This window comes from Gopherus evgoodei, chromosome 11 (genome assembly GCF_007399415.2).
Source record: "Gopherus evgoodei ecotype Sinaloan lineage chromosome 11, rGopEvg1_v1.p, whole genome shotgun sequence".
In the NCBI taxonomy this organism is placed as follows: Eukaryota; Metazoa; Chordata; order Testudines; family Testudinidae; genus Gopherus; species Gopherus evgoodei.
The window spans coordinates 19,786,330-19,810,573 of record NC_044332.1 but is presented as its reverse complement, the minus strand read 5'-3'; the positions used below and the strand labels follow the sequence as shown (position 1 = coordinate 19,810,573).

Below are 24,244 nucleotides of genomic sequence, written 5' to 3'. Positions count from 1 at the left end.
AAACAAACAAACAAAAAAGCTGTGATCGGCGGCACTTCGGCGCCAGGTCCTTCCCTCTGAGAGGGACCAAGGGACCCGCCGCTGAATTGCCGCCGAAGACTTGGATGTGCTACCCCTTTCCGTTGGCTGCCCCAAGCACCTGCTTGCTGCATTGGTGCCTGGAGCTGGCCCTGTTCAGAAGCTACCTAATGCAATGCCTATATCTATGGCCTTCCTGCTCACAAAGCGGTCATGCCCCCACCCAAGGTTGACACAGCGTGGAGTGCATGTGACAGTGACCTGGCTTGGGCAGGATTGCTAGCGAGGCATGATACTTTTGCCGTTAAGCAAACACAGCAATTCTTTCCTGGCCTCTGGCACTGAATGCCTCCATGCATTACACTGTGCCCGATCAGCGCCGGAGGACTGCATGAGCTTGGAAAACATGTCATTATGAGTGCATTTTTTTCGACTTCTAATCTGCGATAACCTCAGGGACGGAGATGATAGAGAGGGTATAGAAACATTCTGGGGGGACTGCATGGTCACCTGTGCTGCTGAGTTTGCCATGCTGGCCAAACAGGAAATGAAATTCAAAAGTTCCCGGGGCTTTTCCTGTGTACCTGGCTAGTGCATCTGAGTTCAAAGTACTGTCCCAGAGTGATCACAATGAAGCACTCTGGGATAGGTCCTCGAGGCCAATACCGGCGAATTGCATCCACACTACCCCAAATTCGACCCAGCGATGTCAATTTCAGCACTAATCCCCTCGCTGGGGAGGAGTACAGAAATCGATTTTAAGAGCCCTTTAAGTCGACAAAAATGGCTTTGTCGTGTGGAGGGGGGCAGGGTTAAATCGATCTAACACTGCTAAATTAGACCTAAATTCATAGTGTAGCCCAGGGCTCAGTCTTTTAGCTAAATAAGTTATTTCTGTCAAAGGGCAAGTCCTTCACATTGGATTGAACTTCACCGGGGCAAGTCAGGATTCCTGACACATCACAATAGTTGCCATTACCCTGAGGCTGCATCAACTGCAGCCTGTAGCAATGTTCTAGCCACCAATCTACACTCCTCGATAAGCACTTGAAATTGACTGCTATCCTACTGAGGGAGCTTGTCTCTGAATTCCAAAATTTTAGAGGCATTGATATAATCACACTTTGACGACAAAGCCAGGTAATTGCAGACTGATGGATGAAAATATTTGTTATGAGTAAGTCCACACATTTGGCCTCTATCTGAAGGTGTGGGCTTTATGTGGTGTTTCCTTTTCCTTTCAGTGGTCACTTGAACCACCAAAGAATTTGGGGCAGGATGAGAGAACAAAAACTCTGCCCCCTTGGCTGGGACACAGAACTTCCTTTCTGCCCTCTTAAGAATAGGTGCACATGTTGCTGGAGTAGGACACGTGACTTTGGAAGGCTCTAGGATGGCCTCATTAATGAGGAGCGCCGCTCTACTAGAGCCCACATTCTGCAAAATATCCAGGAATGTGTGAGATGTCTTGTGAATTTCCCCCAGAGGGGTTGTGTCACCACCTGCCATGCAATCTTAGGTGCCTCACAATGCCTTGCTCTTGTAGCTCCAGATCTGGGCAGATCACAAACAGTATGCAGATCACCCCAAGTGGCCTTATATATCTACACCCCTGGTCCAGCAACTCTGACCCCATCAGCCTGTCAGCAACATGCCAGCCACCCTCTGGCTTCCAGCAGCCTTGGTTACTACCTTTAGGATGACCCCAACACACACCCAGTCCCAAATTCCTCCCCCCCCCCCCGCCTCCCAAACATGTGTTCTGCACTGTTCAACCCTCTCCTAGGCAGTTCAGCTATTAGAGGCCTGTTGTCCTAGTAAGAGGTCAATGTACAACAGTTTGCTACTTTAACTGGAGTTATCAAATAATTCAGTTTGAACACAACACTGGATTAGTTTTAATTAAAAATAAAAAGTTCATTTAACTATAGAGACACAGATTTTAAGTGAATACAGGTACAAGGTATTAAAGTCAGAAATGGTTGCAGAACTCCAAACATAACTGACAAGCAATCAAAATGATGAAAATTTATTCCAACAAAGGTTGGTGAACACTAATAGTTTTATGGATCAATAAATGTTTAAAGTAGCATGAAGTCCATACGGACAAATGCTAAGTGAACTGATAATACTAAGATAAAAAGTAGGAATCAAAATTATTAACATGTTTACTTACCCATTTGTAATTCAGATATGGTTTCTACCAGTGACCAGTCTAAACTGTAGCCACAGTGGGATTTGTCCATCAGATTGTCCAGTACTTGTCTTACTGTCTGTCTCTCATCCACCATCATAGTTTTGGAGCTATCATCAGACATGTGAACTCTGATTACCAGCTGTGACCAGAAGAGGAAGAAGAACAGGGATTAATTTCCCAAACATATTTCTTATTGAACCTAGATTATAAAAATAAAGTTTAGCTCATATAGAGTTTATATCAAAATCAATTCCTTCTCCCTTAAAGATGCAAAGAGCCAGATTTAATAACTAGATGTTCATTTCAAAGCCCACTTATCAAAAGGTCATGTTCCTTTTGTAAAAGGAAAAAAATCTACAATATGTAGTTTTATTTTAGTTATGCTTTAAAAAAACAACATATTGCCAAAAAAAGAAACTTGTCTTCACACAAGCTTGTCTCAAGCAACTAGGTGCGAGCACAAATGCCTTTTATAAATTCATATGAAATTTTACGCATTGCTCTTTTAAAAATTGATACAAGGATAATATATTTCCATTGATCTAACAGACAATTTTTATTAATTACTGTTTTCATTCTTATGAAAAAATAAAAGAATGCAAGGCTAACGTGTTGTTATTAACTGAAAATTATATAAAAGGAGAGTTTTATTTATTGTTGCTATTGCTCATAAATTTGTATTTTTCATTTCTTTAGCCTCCAGATTTTCCTAACTTTGTCAAAACCAACAAATAAAGCACATAAACTCAGACTTTAAGGTCAGACGGGACCATTATGACCATCAAGTCTGACCTCTTGCACATTGCAGGCCACTCTTGTAATAGACTCATAACCTCTGGCTAAGTTAGTGAGGTCCTCAAATCATGATTTAAAGACTTCAAGTTACAGAGAATTCACCATTTACTCTAGTTTAAACTTGCATGAAGTTAATCATATTACTGGTACATGAATATTTGAAAACTCATCTCCACAGTACAGTATGTCCATACAATTTTAGCATCCCTATTTAGTTAAAAAAACCCAACGCACTTTAAATATATAGTATGAGATCCATACAGGGAATTCAGGTCTTAAGTATGATTAAAAAGTCACAATTATACATAAATATATGGAACACAACACAAGTGTTTTTCCAATTATGATGGGCAATGGAAGCGGCATATAACTTTCATTTAAAAATTTGCAAGTCATAAGACTTCTGCCATATTTTGCATAAATATTAGTCTTTCACTGGTGGGGCAGTCAAACAAAACAAGTTTTATTTTAAATTGTTTTTACTTGAAAGGTGTGTGGGGAAAGCAGCACTGTTTTTAAAACTTAACTGCTAATTCCCTGCTGTCTCACTATTACTTTAAAAAGAGAGCAGTGTTCATATAAAAATTGTACCTCAATCTACTCTGTTGCCTATACTAACATAGTAAAACAAAGAACGTTAGAATCTTGTTTCCATCTTTTATGCTATTGATTACTTTTTTTGCACCTCACTCAGCTTGCAAAATTAAAAGAAGTTAGTTGATTTGTTCTGAATTCTCACGCTCTAGCATAAAGTTGTAGCATTTGATTTGCAAATATTAAATGTGGCATGTTTAAATATTAACATTTTTCAGTGATTTAAAAACACTGGACATCATCTTGTTAATATTAAGAGATACAGATTTATTTCTTAAATATATCTAAATATTGGCCCTAAATTACTTGACAGTTTCCCTAAATTTGGAGGCAACATCTTTACTATCTTTGACATAGCATCAAATACTGTCTGTGTTTTCCAATCAATATTCTTCTACCTATTATTATTAACTAAAGGAGAGTTTGTATCTTGCAAATTGGAAGTTGGAGAGTCTGATACAAGTATATTGAATGAGAGTGTATAAAGAGGACAAGACAGTTTGAAATGCAAGGCTACTGAATAGGTAAAGACAATTGAATGCACATTGCCAAAGTCTTTTAAATCTGTATCTGGCTGTAGAATAAGCTACTACTAAGAAAAAACACGATGCAACACCATATAGTGTAAATTCTTGATTAAGCCCTGACTGGATGAGAAAAGGAATAGAATAGTTACTTAAAATTTGAATAACTTAACTACAGATCAGAGAGCAATGTCCCTCAAAAGAAAAACTAAACTTAAAAAGAAGTATTTTTATTAAAATAATTTAAGGGTAATTAACAGAGAAGAGCAGAATTGAACCCATATTTTCTGATTCAATAAGGATTACCTAGGCATCATTTAAAATAACATAAATATAGCTTACCTTTTTCACTTGTGCCTCTTTAATCTTTTCCAAAGCAACCCTGATCTTCTCCGCTTTCAGTTTAGCAGCCTGCTCTTCCTGTGGGGACACAGCAAACCAATTAAACAAACGTCAGTCTGATTTTAGGACTTCAAAGCTTCTAATTATGAGGTTACCATAGGGTAGAATTTGAGAAGGAATACTAGTTCCCCTACTCACAACAATCGCTACTGTGGAAATTAAAGGAACAATCATCGATGCTGAAAAAAACTACTATGTTTAAGATGCAAAGACTTCCTGCATATGTCGGATATACACAGATCAGACCATATGGCTTTGAAGACAGAATACAATTGTTTTTCTGCACTTTGACAGCCAATATTGCATCATTCCTTTCCATTCTACTTTTTTCTTTTGCATCCATCAGTTATTGAATGCTTTAACTTGCCACAGATTTACGACAGTCCCAGCTCATACCATATTTGCCAACAGTACAATTAAACGCATCCAACAGATTTTCAGTTTATCAAGGTTAACATCACAATGAGAGATACCATTGAATAACATTCCACGCTATTCCAGTCTGTTAAGGAAGCTTTTAACATGTTAAACTGCTTGGCAATAGCTCAATACTTGCACACTACACATCTATGTTCCATGCTGTTTTTCCTCATTTAAAAAAAAAAGTGTTCAGATCACCAAATGTAAGAAGTTAAACCTCCTTCTTTAATACACTTCCTTTTAAAAATCTAAGTTTGTTACAATTTAAAGCACATTAAGGGAATCTGAATCCATTCTCTCTCTTAATTGCTTTTCATAAAGAAACCAGTATACTGCAACATTACTAATACATACTTTCAATCTCCAGCAATCAGTCTATAATATTACTATTGCAACAGAGTTGAAGTGATCTGCTGAAACAAGAAACCACTCTGCAGAACCTCTGCATGCAGGTTTCAAATTTCAGAATTCTAAGATTTGGATTACTACAGCGTGAAGTGTCTAGGAAGCACATAAACCACCTTGTAGAACTCAATTAGAAAGCCACAAAATTAAAAATACTTCTGTCAGTTCCCCTCAAAAATAGGTTGCTTTCAGAGCAAAAGTAGCACAATGATGGAAAGACAGTGCCAACTACAGCGATTAACACTTTATCATTTCATTCTACAAATAAAATCCCTAAGCTGCTTCTCTGTTACTGTTTGGATGAAGTTGCCTTCTATTTAATGATAAAGATTCATCCATCTTCAAATCTGTGCACAACTTCATTAGGAGTAACACCGTTACTGGCATTTTTCACTTCTGCAAAGCCATTGTTGTTGTTCTTATCCTCCGGAGTGGCTCCTTCCTAGGCGACTTTGTGTTACTCATACTTAGCCACTTTTGTCCCTTCATTCTCAGACTGTACTTCTATACTACATAGTAGGGATGGCAACAGCTGTGGAGGGGTATAGACTTGCTTGTGAGAAACATAATCTTTTTCAATAAGAGAAGCCAATAAGCTGACAAGAGCAGTAATAATTGGGGTTTGAAACATTAGCTGAAAACTCAATTAGGCAAAGAACAACGCTTTTTATTACGCTAGTGAAAGACTCATTTTAATTTATCATAAAGATGGTATCACATAACTAGGAAAGGTTATACCAGAATATATTGTTTAGAAAAAAGGAAAAAAACAAAAACAGTAAGATATCTGATAAGATTTTTAACTTTAATCAAATGATCTACAATTCCAGAATTTTACAGTATTCATCCTACCTCTTAGTCCTGGTTGTTTTTATCCACAAAACACGTGTTATCCAAAAGCAAAGAAAAGCTCTCTTAAGATTTTTTTTTTTTAATTTGGAAGAGTAAGGTTCTACAATTAATTATTTTATGCTCTGGGCTGCTCCTGAAGTCAATAAGAGCAAGAGAGATAGCTCAGTGGTTTGAGTCTGCTAAACCCAGGGTTGTGAGTTCAATCCTTGAGGGGACCACTTAGGGATCTGGGGAAAAAATCAGTACTTCGTCCTGCTAGTGAAGGCAGGCGGCTGGACTCGATGACCTTTTGAGGTCCCTTCCAGTTCTAGGCGATAGGTATATCTCCAATTTTTATTATTATATTACATATTTTTAAGACCAATTTTGGGAAACTGAGCAATTTCTGGCTTTTAAAATGGTATCTATGAACTCAATCATAAACCTTTATTTCTGTACAGAGGCTGCAAACATGTTCAATTTGGCTTTTAACTTAAGCCAAGGGGCCCAGTTTTCCGTCCCGCTGCATGTTGTACATGTGCACTGAGTACACAACTATCTGAAAGATAGCATTTTACACCCACTTTGCACAGATACATGCGAATACACAAAGAGCAAGGCTTTGGAGAATCAGGCCTCATGGCTTTAATACACCTGTGCCAGTGCACCGTAATTATTTTTTCTGATATTCTAGTCTGAAAAGATTCCTTACTAGAGAACCATGATAGATTGTGTGGTAGTTTTAGGATAAACATGTTTAAGTATGTGCTGTTTTTATTACTAAAGTAATTTTCATTTGAAACTCTAAGGACTGGCTAAAGAGATGAAACAATAGCCTATAATTATAGAAATGTTGGACTGGAAGGACCTCAATAGGTCATATAGTCCAGTCCCCTGCACTGAGGCAGGACTAAGTATTATCGAGGCCATCCTGAAAGGTGTTTATCTAATCTGGTTTTAAAAACCTTCAATGATGGAGAGTTTACAACCTCCCTAGATAATTTGTTCCAGTACTCAACTACTCTTACAGTTAGGAAGTTTTCTCTAACGTCTAACATAAAACTCCCTTGCTGCAATTTAAACCCATTACTTCTTGTCCTGTTCTCAGTGGTTAAGGAGAACAATTTATCTCACATCCTGCAGCAAACACACTTCAGGACCAGACTTCAAAGAGAAACTGCTGAGCTTCAGTTCATTTGCAAATTTGACACCATCAGCTCAGGATTAAACAAAGACTGTGAATGGCTAGTCAACTACAAAAGCAGTTTCCCCTCCTTTGGTGTTCACATCTCCTCTGCTAGAAGAGGGCCTCATCCTCCCTGACTGAACTAATCTAGTTATCTCTAGACTGATTCTTGCCTGCATATTTATATCTGCCTCTGGAAATTTCCACTACGTGCATCTGATGAAGTGGGTATTCACCCACGAAAGCTTATGCTCCAATAGATCTGAGAGTATATAAGGTGCCACAGGACACTGTCGCTTTTTACAGATCCAGACTAACATGGCTACCCCTCTGATACTTTACAATATGTGCTAACTACTTAAGCTAAACAATCTGTTCCACCTTGCATTTTGCTGTGAGGCTGGGAGTACTTTTCCCAGATCTGAAGAAGAGACAGGGCAGACCCCTACAGGACTCCACTTGATATGTTCTTCCAGCTTGATTTTGAATCAACGATAAACTACTCTTCTGAGTATGCCTTTTCTAACCAGCTGTGCATCCATCTTATAAATAGGTTAGTCTAGACTATATTTCTCTAGTTTGTTTATGAGAAGATCATATGAGACAGTATCAATAGCCTTACGAAAGTAGAGATATATCACATCTACTGCTATTCCCGGGCCCCCCACCCTCCACAAGGCTTCTTACCCTGTCAAAGAAGGATATTATGCTGGTTTGACATGAGTTGTTCTTGACAAATCCATGTTGATTACATACTGCAATATTTTTAACTTTTAGACTAAAACTATTAGAAATTAAAAAATTCTAAAATTGTAATTTTCCTAAAAAAAAATCTTATTTACGAGCAGCAAATGCTAAAGAAGATTAAAATTCATGTATAAGAAAAATCAAAGCAAAACTAAAAATATGATTTTTTTAAAAAATAGTTAGGACTGTTCTTTAGTTATTAAACAGAGCTTTTCTTTTAAAATAATTGACACGTCAAGAACAGTACAGCAGATTTGGCAGGTAATGCTTCACTGATGCAGGGTGGGGAATTATGTATTGTCATGATTTTTTCCCCGAAAGTACAATTGGATTATGACTTTTTTAGTAGTATGATTGGATTAAAGTTGGTATTTTCCAAAGTTTGCTACACTCTAATCAATCTACCTCTTTTCCCCTTCCCAGTCAAACAAACCATAAAACAAACAACCTTGACACAAGGGACAAAGAGGATTAACAAACAAGAAGCCTATGCAACCAGACAGTGTACTGAGCTAACCTTCATTTCTCATTTCTTGTGAGACATATTTTCATGAGAAGACAGACAGGTGACAGTAATATATTTGAATACACCTGCAAGCCATTCAACCACAAACTGACAACTGTTGTACACAACTGTCTACATTTTAGAAATATTACATACTAATCAATCTAATCACATTTAGCATTAGCAACTCATTTCCCCTGCAACAGTAAACAAACCTAAAATATGAACTTGAAATAGTTTAGAACCCTTTGGAATTGGAAACAGCAGTACAACTAAGGTCCTAGACTCAGTGTGACTACTCAAGCGGACAGTTACCCATGCAAGCATGTATTTGTATGATTGAGGCCTAAAACAAGTTTATTCCAAGCAATGATTTTACTGAAATTGCATCTAATTACAGAAGATTATTATTATCACATCACAAATACAGAATCCCAATAGTTCTCAAAAAAATCAGCTTTGCGCTACTTCTCAAAGCACTAATAGCTACAGTGATACCTTATTAATACAAAATATATTAGCATACAGTGAACAGAAATAGATAAAACTAAGCTACACTGTGATACAGTGTTCTTGAATAATTACGTTATTTTGTTAAGTTTTCTTGTTTATTTTCAAAACCGGCAACTTGTAGCGATTCTCTCAATAAGTGAATTTCAACTGCATCTGAATATTACTGTTATACAAAAAGCCTATGTTAATGCAATTTGTTAAAGTAGCACAGTTAAAACTGAAAAAAACCCCAAGAAATCAAAAGTTAAAAAGGGTCCTTTAATAATGCTACCCATGGCTACATTACAACATCTATTTCATAATTCCTTGTTAAATTTGTAATTAAATATGTTCTGTGTTTTAACACAAAAGATGTAGGCTGTGCAATGTGAGTTAATGTTACTCCAAGAAACTTAACTTTTGCATTTCTTGACTTTACATTTTATTGTATATTAATGTAGTTTTTTGCAGTTGAACTCCTTATATTTTGAGGGTTTTTTTGAAAGAAAACTTGCATGTATTTAATAAAGCTAGCAATTAAGTGGTACTATTTAAGCTATGAAGTTCACACTTCATTTAAGTAAATGCGGTAGACATGAATTTCATAAAACATGAAATGGGATCCAGTAAATCTTTTTATAGTTTAATATTTGAAAAAGTTTTCTCCAGAAAGTTTCTCTTTAAAGGATGTGCAAGCAAGAAATCATAATCAAATGCACTTTGGCAATATTAATCTGTACATAAAAATTTCCCAGCCAAAAAAGTTTACAATTTAAGATGTAGCTTGATGATAATTTTAAATGTATAGCCTTATCTAAAACTACATAATGTTTCTCAGTGGGATAAACACTTTTCATGCACATTTTCATTTGATGCCTGGCAAGTGTGTACACATGAACACCATTCTAGTATACAATCCACCAGAAGCAAGAAGAACATGAGGACAGACATGAAACTGGGAGTGTGGGGATGTGGGGGGGGGAGGCACACTCAAGGTTTCTGTCCATGCCACCACATTTCTTAATTCTTATGTATCCAAATCTGTAAAGTGGTTTTAAAAAGGTAAAAGAGGAGAGGGCTGGGAAAGAGCAGAAAAATAACTTTTGTTCTGGGCTGCTGTTAAAGCTCCTTTACTACATAACAGCTGGAAAAAATTTCCTCAGGAAAACATAGCTGCTGGCCAGTTAAAAAAAAGTGTTAACACAAGTATAGCTTACTAGAAAAAACAGTAGTTCTAAAGCAGGGGTGGGCAAACTTTTTGGCCTGAGGGCCACATTGGGGAATAGAAATTGTATGTCGGGTCATGAATGCTCACAAGGTTGGGGTGCAGGAGGGCTCTAGTTGGGGATGTGGGCTCTGAGGTGGGGCAGGGGATGAGAGGTTTGGGGTGCAGGAGGGTGCTCTGGGCTGGGATCGAGGGGTTTGGAGAGCGAGAGGGGGATCAGGACTGGGACAGGGTTGAGGTGTGGGGAGAGGCTCAGGGGTGCAGGATCCGAGCAGCACTTACCTCAAGCGGCTCCTGGAAGCAGCAGCATATCCCTTCTCCGGCTCCTACGTGGAGGCACAGTCAGGTGGCTTTGCACGCTGCCCCATCCGCAGGCACTGCCCCTGCAGCTCCCGTTGGAGTGCACTGGAGCACATAGGACCTGGAGCGGGGCCATGCCATGGCTTCCAGGAGCCGTGTGGAACAGCCCCCGACCCAGCGCCCTGACTGGAGTGGGGCCGAGCTGCATGATGCAGGCCATGACCCAGCACCCCAGCTGGAGAGCTGGAGACGGGCCGAGCTGTGTGGTGCGGCCCGTGACCCAGACCCCACTCCCCACAGCAGAAGCTCGCAGGCCAGCTTAAAAAGGCTCACGGGCTGTAGTTTGCCCACCCCTGTTCTAAAGTATAATTGACAAATACAGCCAAAGTCTACCTATTTAGCAAATGTGCCCTTGTTGCTTCACTATATTGGCATAATCTATGTATAGTCCTCGTCTTCAGATTTGCCCCAGCTTTACCCTAGGAGCACTTAAACTTTTTTTTTAAATAATCAAAGAAATGGTACACAGAAGGTGGACATTAGTGAAGTCTGTCTCCTCATATAATGGATGTGCAAGTCTCTCAAAAAGATAAAACTACATAGTCTTCCTCATCCAATCTGTTCATCGCTGAATAGAATCAGAGTCCGTACCCTTCATCTCCGATATAACAATTCCAAACTACAGGGGGATACAGTCATTATGATTCCCAACATAAACAGTGGCAGAAAGTTGACAGCAATATATTAAAATGCAAGGAGTGCCTCTTGGGGTGTTACTGGTTCTTTTTCTATGTTACGGAAATAATTTAGAAGTTATCCATAAGAGACTTCTAAGTATCTTTTCTTACACTACGGTGTTTTTTTCCAAATTACACCAAGTAAGAGCACTCAAAATAGCAAATTTGAACTGTTCTTTCAGTATGAAGACAACTGTTGGTAGTAATTTTAATTCATTTGAAGGATGTTATTGTTTTCTGGCAGTATGAGAAAAAGCATCCATGTGCTTCCCACAGTTTGATTTTTATACCTGTAAAGTGGAGGAGAACACAAGAGCTTTCAGACTCCACAGACTTTTGACTCCATCTGATTTTTTTAGCCAAGAATGCTAGCATGAATCTTACATGCTCTCCAAAAACTTGGAATCTTTGATGGATATTTGCAGTAACGCAATAGAATATATTTAAAATGAGACAGCCTTTAAAAACAGCCTGACAAGAGGAAAAAAGTCACTCTAGTAAAAGTAAAAGTTTGTTTTTTTGAGGGTGGGGAAGGGGGAGGTGGAGGGAGGGGTAAGCATCAAGCTTATAAACCCAGAAGTGGGAACTGCATTCTATCAACAAGGAAAAAGTCACATGCAGGTGGAAAGAAGATGCATCACCTTGGTCAGCAAATGAGAAGGCTTTCCTGCAATGTTTCTCAGAAGAAGGGATGTTTCCCTGTCCAGATAGGAGTGCTTGTGCAGAAAGAAAAAGAGAGAAAGAAAATAAGTCAAAGGAAATCAATGCAGTAATTTTATAGTGTGTTGATTATAGTAGACAAGCAGAGTTTAAGCAAACACTTAAAAACCTTCCGCACTTAACTTCCCCACACAAACTCCTCCCATTCATAAAACTCTAATGATCTCTAGACAACGAATTCCAGAAACACTTTTGACGGAAAGCAAAGGTTTAATAAGCAGCTGTGCTATTAAAAGGCACCATCTTGCCTTCACCTGTTTTTCAATGGCATAACAATTATAAAATACACTTAAAGAAAATATTTTCTTACCTGTTACTGATTTCTTTTCTACAAGATACTGGCTAGGATTTTCAAAATTATGTAAGTGACCTAGGAGCACGAGTAAATGGGACTTCCATTATTAAGTCACTTACGTAATTTTGAAAATCCTATCCACATCATGCAAATCCTGTACAACTGGGCTTGCTTCGGCTGTGCAGAAATGAAGACAGCATAGAACTGTCAGTCATGGAACCAGGAACTTGCTGGTCAAGCTTTGTACCCTGGCTGCTTTTCCCAAGAAAAGGACTTCCAAAACTGTAGAAAAACCTTACCATAACGAGTGTAACTGATAATTCTGAACTATGGCCAACAAATTAAACCTTTCATGTACAGATATCCTCTCTCTGAAAACACATTCCCCAGAAGGATGGGTCAGATTGCTGAATTTCTCACAAGTGAGAAATTTGCAGAAAAACCAAGTTTTCTCTCTCCTACAAGAGTTTGTCTGACAATCATCCACATTTGGGAAGTGACCAAGAGTTAAAGTTTCCCAGATGAGAGAGCAGATCAAAGACAAAATAGGACTCCCCCCAAACATCTTAATGCCGGTAAGACAAAGGTAACAGGAAGTGTAAGATCTGATGTCTTCTGTTCAGGTTTTAGAGCTGGTAAAACATGGCTTTCCTTTTTGGGCAGCTTTTTCTATCCTTTACCTAGGCGGCTATTCCACCAGTAAATCTGGCAGAAGCCAGATTCTGCCTGAGGTGGGAGTCTTCATTCCATGGGCATTAAATGGTTACTCCATTGGCCAAGAATTTAAATTATACATAAACTGCATCAGCCACAAAGGAAGATGGGAAGGATATTTTCTAGAGAACTTATTTGACGACCTTCTCTCAAGTCATTTGTGAGAGGTCACTACCATGGAAATTATAGCTCTGGAATAACATGTACAGAGGATAAAGGTCTGGAAATAGAGGATTCAGTGTTTCTCTTTGGGGAGATGTCTGCTTTACTAATCCCAGGGTAAGTAAGGGTAAGAAAGAAATCCTCCTTTGAGCATTTGTTTAGATTGGGAAAATGAGTGCTGTTTTAAAACATGTTAGCTAATGCATTAGCAAATTTTCAAACACGACCAAGGATATGCACTAATGCTTAAAAACACACTAGTCATGAACAACCAAGTCCTTGTGTAGACCAGGATTTAAAAACGTGACGGAGAGATGTGCTAGCTAACAAGTTCTAATACATTTGAAAAATGGAGTGTGGATACGATACTGTGTAACTTAACCCATGTTAAATTGGTCAAGCTAAAGTCTAGACTCACTTCAAGCTTTAAGTCAGCCTGGCACATGTTAAGTTGTCTACACTAGAATTTTGAAACACATTAGTTCGAACATGTTAGCTAGCACATCCTACAGATAACATCTTTTATGACCATGGCTACCTAATAACTTTTTCCAATATCATGGCCTTTACCCACAAGATGCTAAGTTATGTTTAAGAAGTGATAACATTTAAAAAACAACTAATTTTTTCAGTCTGGACAAGCCTGAGTGTGTGCACTGTATCGTTGGCCAAGGAACACAATGCTTTGTTTAAAATGAAAGTATGAGTAAAGAAGAAGTTACTCACTTTGTGCAGTAATGATGCGTCTTCGAGATGTGTCCCTCTATAGGGGCTTCACTGTATGAGTGTTCCACTGTAGGTGCACTTGCATCCGTGCACTGCTTATTGGAGAACTTTGATTGCAGTATCCATTAGGCCAGCACATGTACTGTTTCTCCTCATGCTGTGCCACAAGGCTAACCAGCTTGCATGGGCTACCCCCTGCCGCCCCCCCTGCCCCCCACCCAGTTCCTTCTCTATTGCAGACTCATTGACAAGAACTCTGAAGTAGGGGGGAGGAGGGGAAGTTGTGGAGCACCCACAGGGACACACATCTCAAAGAATAACGTTATTGCACAAGGTAACTTCTTTGAGTAGTGTCTCTATAGATGACTCCCGAGCAGTATTCCTTCCGGAGAGCTGTGACTTTGGAGTTGGGTCACTTACAGATGACAGTACTGTGGAGCCGAAGATACCATTGGAGGCAGAGTCCCCAGTGATGCATAATTTTCTGCAAAGTGTGAACTGATGCCCATGTCACTGCTGTACAGATTTCCGAGATAGGGACATTCTTGAAGAAGGCGAAGTATGAGAAGATCAACCTTGTGGTGTGTGTACGAATAGTATCTAGAGGGCTCATACTGAAGACTTGGTAGCAGTGTCTGATGCAGTTCGAGATCCACTTGGAGAGTCTTTGGGCTGATATTGCTGAGCCGTTGGATCTTTCCTCAAAATTGCCTGGGGGATTTTCCTGAAAATCTTCATCTTGTCCAGGTAGAAGGCTAGGGCTCTCCTGACATCTACAGAGTGTAATATAGCCTCCACGCTGGCATGTAGGGTACTGTCCTCTGAACAGAGAGACAGGGAAAGGGATTGGTAGGCGTATCACAAGCTGTGACAGATATAGGTACTAGGTCTGTCTCAGCCAAGTAGGAGTGATCAGAATGATGTGTGCTCCATCTTTTAATAGTAAGGAAAAAGGAGGAAAGACGTAAAGAAGGTCTCCGTCCCAGGAGAAGGAGGAGAGCATTGTCCAGGGAGCAGTAGCATGGACATTTCTTCTTCAGGTAAGGGTGAACAAGTCTGTGGTAGGTGCCACCAGAATAGATTGTGAAGTTCTACTGGGTCGAATTCCCACTCATGATTGGGAATTTGCAAATGAGATTATCCGCTATTGAGTTTTGTGTGCCTGGAGGTAGGAAGCTGGCAGTGTAACAGTGGGAGATACACTACTTCCATAGTCTCATTGCCTCCAAGGAAAGGGAGGGTGACTTGTCGATTGTATGTTAGGACTCTCGTGTATGATACTTTGATCAGTAACAGGAAGTGGGTGCCAGTATTCCTGACCGCCTTTAGCTCGAGGTGGTTGATGTGAAGGGACATCTCCATAGGTGACTATTTGTCTTTTGTTGCAAGGCCATTTAGATGTGCACCCCTCCCTATAAGCAATGCTCAGTGGTAAGACGTTTGAGAGGCACAGTGTCGATATGCAGCCCAGGGGTCCCAGTATGGCCACTGGAGTGGTGGTGGCGCCCATGGGTGGCTGTACCAAGATGGTGGTGGTGGGGCTATCTGAGGGTATGTTCGAGGACTCTGTTGATACTGAGCACTGTAAGGAGCCTGGGAGGAATACTGTGATTCTGCCTCCTCAGGTTCGCTATCCGAGCCTTCACTAGAGCCTGGGAGGAGAATGACAGAGCAGCAAGGAAGACTCTCATGCTATTCGAAGACTTGGTGCAGAAGTCCCAGCACCGAGGAGACTCCAGTATGTCTTATATGTGAAGGTCCCTAGAGTGTCTGAATTCCAGCAGTGCCAACTGACTCGATGCTGCTGGCGGTACCATGGAGGATGAAGATCTTGTCCATACTGGATGCTCTAGTGCCAAATGAGGTGTCGATGATGGTACCTGTGTAAAATTGCATACTGGTAATACCTTTCTAGAGGAGTGCTTACTCCTGTTCTTGTCCCTCACTGTCACTGTGGCTCTCTCGGGTCTCACTGTTGGGATTTTCTGCTCTTTTTTGATGATTTGTGAAAGGTCTCAGCAATTTGTTTCTTTGACCCACAGCCTTTTTACCTTGAAGGCTCTGGGGAAGGCTCACATCTTCCAGGTGACTTGTGGCGTGGGTACAGAGATGGTGGAAAAGCCGCCTGCATGAAGATAATTTGCTGTTCAAGTTCTCTATCCTTATGAGACCGGGGTCTGATTTCCTGGCAAAGATCACACTTTTGTTAAATGTGGCCTTCCCCGAGGCAGCGAATGCACTGGGAGTGCTTGTCTGCAACAAAGATTGCCTCTTTGCAAGAAAGGCACTTCTTGAAGCCTGGTGAGTGAGGCATACCACATTGAGGGAAGGGTCCACAACAAGGGGAAAAAAGCAGAAAAAAGTCTCTTTTGTGGAAAAAAAAAAAGGGGGATGGGGTGGGGAATAAGAGAAAGCACTACAGCTAGAACTACAACTAAGAACTAGGAGACTAGCTAACTAAAGAAATACAAATCAAAAGTAATGGTCCTAACGGACTGGGAACAGTTCCGTCTCTAGCCAGGGCGGCTGAGAAGGAATTGAGGGGAGACTAGCCCGCATGCGCTGACTAGCCTCGTGGCACAACACAAGGAGAGACCGCACATGTGTGGGCCTAATGGACACAGCTACGAAAGTTCTCCAATCAGCAGCGAGGGACACAAGCACAACTACAGGGGAGCACCTATAAGGACACTACTTGCAGAAGAAGCAAAGCTTAACTATAAGAATGTTGTAAAATGTAAATAAAGACTTGCCTGCAAAGTTTCCTGCCCTTCCTAGGAACTTCTGCTCAGCAAGAACTGAATGTATCACACTGCCTTATCAAGAGATGTGACCAAATTCTTTCGTGAATAAATAGGGAAATACTTCCTATTCAGCTTGGCTGAGTCAGGATGGAGCTCAAAAGTGTCTATAACATTTCTTAACATAGGATCAAAGAATTCTGTTTGAATAAGCTCCTCACTAATGTCCTTGTTGGATTTAATGGATTCCAGCTTGTCCTTTCTTTTGCGATGCAGCGTCATGGCTAGAGAGTATGCTACTTTGGCTTATTTTCTAGGGCTGTTTATCCTTAGCCTTCTTCGATATCAACGACAGAGATGGGTAGGAGTTGGGACCTCACTCTCTCCCAATGAGGTAGCGCTGTTTCTTGGAAGGAATTTTTGACACAAGGTTGTTAATAGCACCTTTCAGGAGACACCCCTTCACTACCCTTCTTCACTACCCTTCTTCCCCACACTGGCCATCTTGCCTGCTGTCTGTGTGTGTATTGGGGTAGGGGTTAGGAACACGTGCTCACAGTAAGGCAAAAGGAAGCCCAAATGCTTCAGACCACAGAGAATCAAGAAAAGGAAGTTTAGCAGGAAAGGGTACTGCGGGAGTTCTATGTATTTACTGTTTAGCTGAAAATATAACACGAGGCCTGCAGTAACAGGAGCTTGGTCTGGAGCACAATGGTTGAGCTGTAGGAAATTGTACCCAGGGTGTATGGCTTAAGCGGTTTCTCACCTCCATTACTGATTAATCTGGGGTAGGACTGCCAGACAGACATTCTTATAAGAGAAAAGAACAGTCTTTTGCTAGTTATAACTATTAATTTCAGCGAGAGTTGAGGAAGTTCAATATCTTGCAAGACTGAGCCCTAGCAGCACAATTATTCTATTAGCAATCATAGCAGGTATCATCCAGCATAATTACAGTAGTATCTTTCACAGAGAAGGGGAATTCTGTTCTATGCAGAAAAGTGGACGTATCCTATATAGCTTAAAAATCAGTGCTGGTACAGGGAAGTGTAAATTTGCTCAGGGAGCATTTTCCTTGCTAAGCAAAGGAGCTTGGCAAAGCAGCAACTGTGTGAATATAACATTTTTCAAATACTTGAAATGAATAAATATCAGAGAGAGAATAATAATTTAGAGTGGATCAATGGAGTATTAGGCACAAGGGAATAAGTAAAAACGATTATTTACAAGATTACTTTTATTCCATTTTATGGGGTAGAAATGCACTCTGCAAACTTAGTCTGCACTTTTAAACCACTTAAAATCTATGTAATATAGAAAACCATTTAATTCAAGCATCAGAAAAGTTTTGAGATTGATATTGGTTAAGTTATGGAAAAACCTTCCAGAAGCAGTAATGGAAACCTCATTGCTTGAGACATTTCAAGACGAATTGGACATAAAGCAATAAAAATTTACTATAGCAACAATTCTTTGTTGGCCCCCAGGGATGGACCAGATGACTCATTATCCAATTTTCCCTCTCTAAATTCTATGATTCTATATTACAAAAACACAGGTCAGTATTTTGACCTACAAACCCTTGACGCACATTATCCTTTTAAGTATAATCCTAAATGAACGTATTTTTCCTAGGTACAATTTACACCTAGAAATACCGTTGACATAAAATTCAGAAACCCAGGTAAGAGTTATGACATACAGATAAAAATAAAACTTGCATTAAAACTTGCTACTCCAAAAGGGGTAAGCAAAAACTTTTCATGGTAACTTTCGTATTTTCAAATCTTTAATACATTTGGCCAATACGTCTGGATTATCCGATATTTCTGTCCTTTGCCTACCAAACTTTAACTTAATCGGTTGGAATAAGTAGAAGGCAGCCAGTGGCAGTAAATTCTGCCTGACCGCTTTTAGAGTCTAAATATTATATTTAGACAAAATAGTAAGACCCTAGCCACAATATAGTATTTCTTAATGTAGCCATATTTAGTATTTGCCAGGTGGCCAATAAAATTCTGTATTGTATTAATTTTTTTCCCTGCTGCGACAGTTGATTCATTGACTCTTAGCATAGACGGTCAATCAGTTTCCCATAACTAAAAGACATTTCCCACTGCTAGTCTAATAAAAAAAAGTACATTTCTTTCCCTTAAGGGTAATGTCTGTAATACTGCAATCAGGTACCATACAGCTGAACACCAGAAATTAAAAAGGCTTGAAACAGTCTGAGACAATTAAGAAAAATGGATAATTTAAAGACAACCCCCTACCTCCCTGCAACATTCATCCTCCCATTACAATGAAGACCAGAGCACAGTTAGGAGAAAAGGGTCTTTCTAGAAGGGGAGTTAAGGAGCTAAAACACTGCATTAGAAGACATTCATTCTGTTTCAGTTATTCCATTTGCACAGTTATATCCAGAATACTCAAAGAATTAATATTTTCAAGTCAGTACACTCCAGGCATAACAGGTCTTATTCACGTACATGTAATCAAGAACAAGTCAAGCAGACTGTCCGCAGAGTTTGCTAAATAGGTAAAATGGTCAGGTGTTTCTAGCCCAGCTTCTTTCACAAAGTATTCATTCAAGCCAAAAATGGTACACACTGTGTACACATGGCTAGAATCCCTCTACTCGATTTATTTATAGGTAAACATTTTGAAACACCATTTTTTCTTTAAAGACATGTGATATTGTCTTTACTTGGACTGAATTTTCTCAACCTCCCTTTCCCAAGGTCTTGTATAAAATGAAGCTATTAAATCCTACATGCAATGGAAAGAGTGGGAAAGTTCTTGAAGAACTTCATCCTGCTGTATGCACTAAATGAAACTTCATAAAATTAGATATCTGCAAATATTCAAATACTCAATGTTTTCTGCTTCCTTTCAGAGAAGCAGTTTTAGAGAGTCAGCAAACTCTTATGTCAACTACTGCACACTGAAAAGGAATAAGCAGGTGTATTAGCTCCTGTGAACAATGTGGGAGATTACTGCATTATTTTTATAAAATGTGTGACTCAGTTTACTTGTTCAGTCTTGTGCTGCTTGTTACCTGACCTCAAAGGGGTTAACTTCTTTTCAGAGACACCCATTGGGAGTGAGGAATGGGTGATCAATGCACTATTTTTTTTTTGTACTCAGAATTGTTTGATGTCTTAGATACAGTAGGCACAGGACAGTTATTATCCAGCTGGAACAATCAGATAACAGGCATACAACTATCTATAAAGAGTTACATAGTTAATACAGCATCCCTTAATACACTGACTTATTGTACTAACCTGCCTTGAACTCCTCCTCAAGTGACTAGATGGGAAGTGGAGTTTAACATACAAGTAAACAAGAGAGGAATGAAAGTTAACTTTTTTTGGGTAGTCTTGCAAAAAGCAGTACCTCCAACCCTTTGATAAAAAGGTAACCCATCCAAATGTGTTAAATATTTGTTCAGCTTTTATATTCCTTCCTTCCTCCAACCCCTGTATATGGTGGTAAAAGAAGGGCAGACAATAGCTGAAGGACACAATTGGTATAGAAGAACAAATCAGAGCAGATGAGGCTCCAACTCTAATAGCCAGAGATGCCAAGGAAACACCAGCTTTAATAATCTTCTTTATATGGATATTCCTTGTGATTGACAGCATTGAGCATTTCAACGACCCTCCAATTCCTGTTAAAGCTGAGGATGATTTCCATCTCCTCATTAGTCAATTCAAAGTCAAACACCTTAAAGTTCTCCTCAATCCGGTGTGGTTTGTCAGACTTGGGAATGACTGCCACATTCCTCTGGATGTGAAACTGGATCAGAACCTGAGCACTAATGTGCGTTAAGTAAACATACCTGGGTGGGTTAAAGGGTTATCGAGATACACTGGTATGTGAAAAAAATCCACCCGGGTAATACAATAGATATGCTAAAGAGGTGGACAAACCCAAAAGACTGGTTCTATCAAGCTGGCTGGTAACTAAGCATTGGATCATCTGGTGGAGGACCTACAACAACTGACAAGGTTGATCCGGAAGTCACGTGAGGAAGGGAACTGAAAGTTATAAGAGACAGGGTCATAACACAGAGGTCATATAGATTCCATGATCTGGAAGCCATGTGCAGGAGAGAGGAAGGATCCTGGATACCTTAGAAGACTGACCAAATCTCAAAGAACACTCAAGAGCAGTAAGGAAAAGAGGCTGGGAGTGGCATACAGGGGTTTTATTGTTTTTCCTGGATCTGTGTTTCGTGCTGTCTAAACTAATGAATGATTGCTTTTGGAACCCTGTTGCAAAGTCTATTTGCTTCAACTATCCACTGTCCTTGAAGAGGTGAACTGAAAATCTGATTGCACACAAGGTTGGAGTTCTCGGTAAGGGGTATGCTTAAGCTACTGAAGAGTCTGGAGGAGCCAGCATCAGTTTCAGGGCCTGGGCAGTTGGACTGCAGGGCTCCGAAGGGGTGCTAGACAAAGGATCTGTATCCTGAGAGTATGCCTAAAGACCCAGAGCCTGAGGCAGTGCTTGGACTATGCTCAGACTCAAGAAGATTAAGAGTACAGGGGTCCAGTGTGGTAGAATCCAAACAGTAGCTTAGGCCTTGGCTACACTGGCGCTTCACAGCGCTGCAACTTTCTCGCTCAGTGGTATGAAAAAACACCCCCTTGAGCGCAGCAAGTTACAGTGCTGAAAAGCGCCAGTGTAAACAGTGCCCCAGCGGTGTAAGCTAATCCCCTCGGGGAGGTGGAGTACCTGCAGCGCTGGGAGAGCTCTCTCCCAGCGCTGGCACCGCGACCACACTGGCACTTCAAAGCGCTGCAGCGGGAGAGCTCTGGAGTTTCGAGTGTAGCCATGCCCTTAGTGAGTGTCCTGTTATGGGAGCTTGATGAGGGCTGTGACAGCTTTCTGCCAGGATCTCACTGCAGGATTTCTTCACAAAAGGTATCCAGGTGTGGTCTCACCACAAGTAGTGTAAGCAGTCCAATGTAGCTTGTTTTGGCCATCACAGAAAAGGCAGAAACATTTAGCGTAGAATGAAGGAAAGAAGACTGATTTTTACAAGTCAGCATTATATATGCTTGTAGCTGATCTTATCAGGAGTATTCTTTTTTCAGGGACCATGTTTACAACACACACAAAAGCAACTCACTATGTTTGAGTGGTTTTGCACAATAAAGAATAAATTGTCAAACAATTTTTAAACACTTTCCTTTTTTAAAATTTATTTTAAAAGGCCAGGGATAGATGCAAAGGGAAACATATGGTGAGAAGAAAACAAATGAGTGAAGTTACAAACAGAAAATGTACAAAATGAATATATATATATAAAAAAATAATGTATCTGAACAGGCAATTCAAGCTGCATTAAGTTTTTTGTTAATAACGATATTTCAGTTTTTGCAAGTTGTAACTTTACAAGTTGCACTTAGATACCAGAAAATGAACACTATATCAAAAATGATTCAAATCTAAACCAAGATTCTCTGACCAAACATTCTCATCCGATAAAAGATTTATAAAAACCTAATCCATATCCTTCACAGCAACCCTTAAAATTACAGAAATGAAAAACATTGCAAGCTATCACATGCATAAAAATCCTTGAACTGCAAATCTAATCCAAAGAACTGAAAATCAAATAAATACAGAAATAGGGGATACCTCTAATAACTCTACCAAAATTAAACTTTAATCTCAAACACAAGCAGCAAAAAAAAAGATTTAAGCACGCAAATGTGTTAACATGACAACACATTCCACGAATCACCACAGGTTTTATGTCATCAGTACATAACATATTACAAGAACTAAGTTTGAATAAAATGGACACTAAGTTCCTTTTAATTTCAATAAATATTTTTAAAATGTAAAATACTTTTCACATATAGTTCATTCAATAAAAAACAGCTTGCCTTGATGTTCATAAAAACATGGCACATGTATTTTGTTCCAAATTACTTTTAGGACTTCAAAAGATTTCCTGCATTCCTTCCTTCCTTCCTTGAAAGGGACACATCTATTATCTTCAGGCCTACATATCAGGAGGGGTTCATGGACCAGCTGTTGGGCATAGCATTTTATAATATTTTCAAAGAGCCTGCCACACAAACACTGGATTTTTATGCTATTCTAGGAAGAGATTTCAATGCTATAACTCTGTTTGCTCCTATTCACAAATACTGTAAACATTTATAACTACAGTGCAGAATAACCAAGCACGTTTTCAACATTTAGAATATAAAAACTTCTATACAAAACACTTCCACCCTACTGTTTACATGTACTCAACAGCTAAATAAGATAAAAAGTCATATGTACCATTTTACTCAGTGTTTTCTTGTAAGAATGTAATTAAAACTAATGTATGTGTCAAGGGACATTATTAACTGTACCACAAATCTTTTGCCTGTGTACTGGTATTGACAATTTCTCCTTCCATGGTAGCGAAATACTCAGTCACAATTTGGTAGTCTTAACTTCTTTGAAAGAAAGGAATGGAGCTGGTCTGCTTCGTATTTTCTCTTCTATAAACAAAGAACAGCTCTGAGACTGCAAATATTTATATTAATCTCAATTTATAAACAAAAAAAATAAAAGACACTCCCAGCTGTCTCAAAGAGATATTTATGAATCATCTAAGACTTCTGAAGATTCTAGTAAGTTTTAGCTTTCCCAAAAATAAACATGAGACAAAACTGTAAGGAAGTCTTTGTTAGACATGATAAAACTGATGGACTCAGAGGACTCGCACATAGCATGATGATGATCACTGGAAAGTATTGTGTTGATGTGTATCGAACTGCAGCAGAAAATTTTTCAAATATCCAAAAACAAACAGTTTCCCTCTCCTTTCACAAAGAATGGCAGTTTCCTTTTTAATAAGCTCAATGGACTGTTTTTAATTCCTGAGGTTGGTAGGGCTCAAGAGGAGAACAGACTTCAAAGTAAAAAAAAGAAAAAAAAGGCTGTATGAAATTCCAGCAAGCACTAAAGTGTTTCACACACTAATGGAACGGAATACTTCTTCCCAGTCAAATGTCTAAAACATGCATCATGGGTAGCAAATTTATACATACAGACAAAAACCTGCATGTCAATCTGTTTATTTACAAACTGAATTCTTTAGGGAAAAACTACTTTTAAAATATGCACTTAAAATACTCATCTTGAAAATATATGATGCTCAGAGTTACTACACAACATGCCATACACTTAAGATTGGCAGAATTAATTTCAACGGATACTGATATTTATTTTTAAGCATTTTTTCTATTTTTATCTATTTAAACTTTTACAGCTGTGCAAAATTACAGCTTTTAAGCTTTTTATCCCAATTTTTATCTATTTAAATTTTCAGAATTGCAGGAAAGCACTGGAAAAATTGGACAATGAGTGGCATGGAAGGTCACACAATTATGTAATGTCAGTAGGCATTGAGATTCAAAAAGTTATAGCTTTATAACTGTTAAAGCACAAATTGTCAACATCACCTGTCAAAAAAGTAAATATCCTTAAAT

At 39.2% G+C, this 24,244-nt stretch overlaps 1 protein-coding gene across 4 annotated transcripts in view; it reads right to left on the bottom strand.

The window, feature by feature from the left end:
• The window catches only part of RAPH1 (Ras association (RalGDS/AF-6) and pleckstrin homology domains 1), a 165,114-nt gene that overhangs the window by 34,080 nt on the left and 106,790 nt on the right, over window positions 1-24,244 (bottom strand). For 2 of the 4 annotated variants that reach the window (XM_030580421.1, XM_030580423.1), the window contains 3 exons: window positions 12,020-12,094; window positions 4,471-4,548; window positions 2,195-2,354 (listed from right to left, as the gene is read on the bottom strand). In XM_030580421.1, the coding sequence (XP_030436281.1) occupies window positions 2,195-2,354; window positions 4,471-4,548; window positions 12,020-12,094 (313 nt within the window). The remainder of the gene's footprint in view (window positions 1-2,194; window positions 2,355-4,470; window positions 4,549-12,019; window positions 12,095-24,244) is intronic. The other 2 variants (XM_030580422.1, XM_030580424.1) reach the window with 1 other exon arrangement.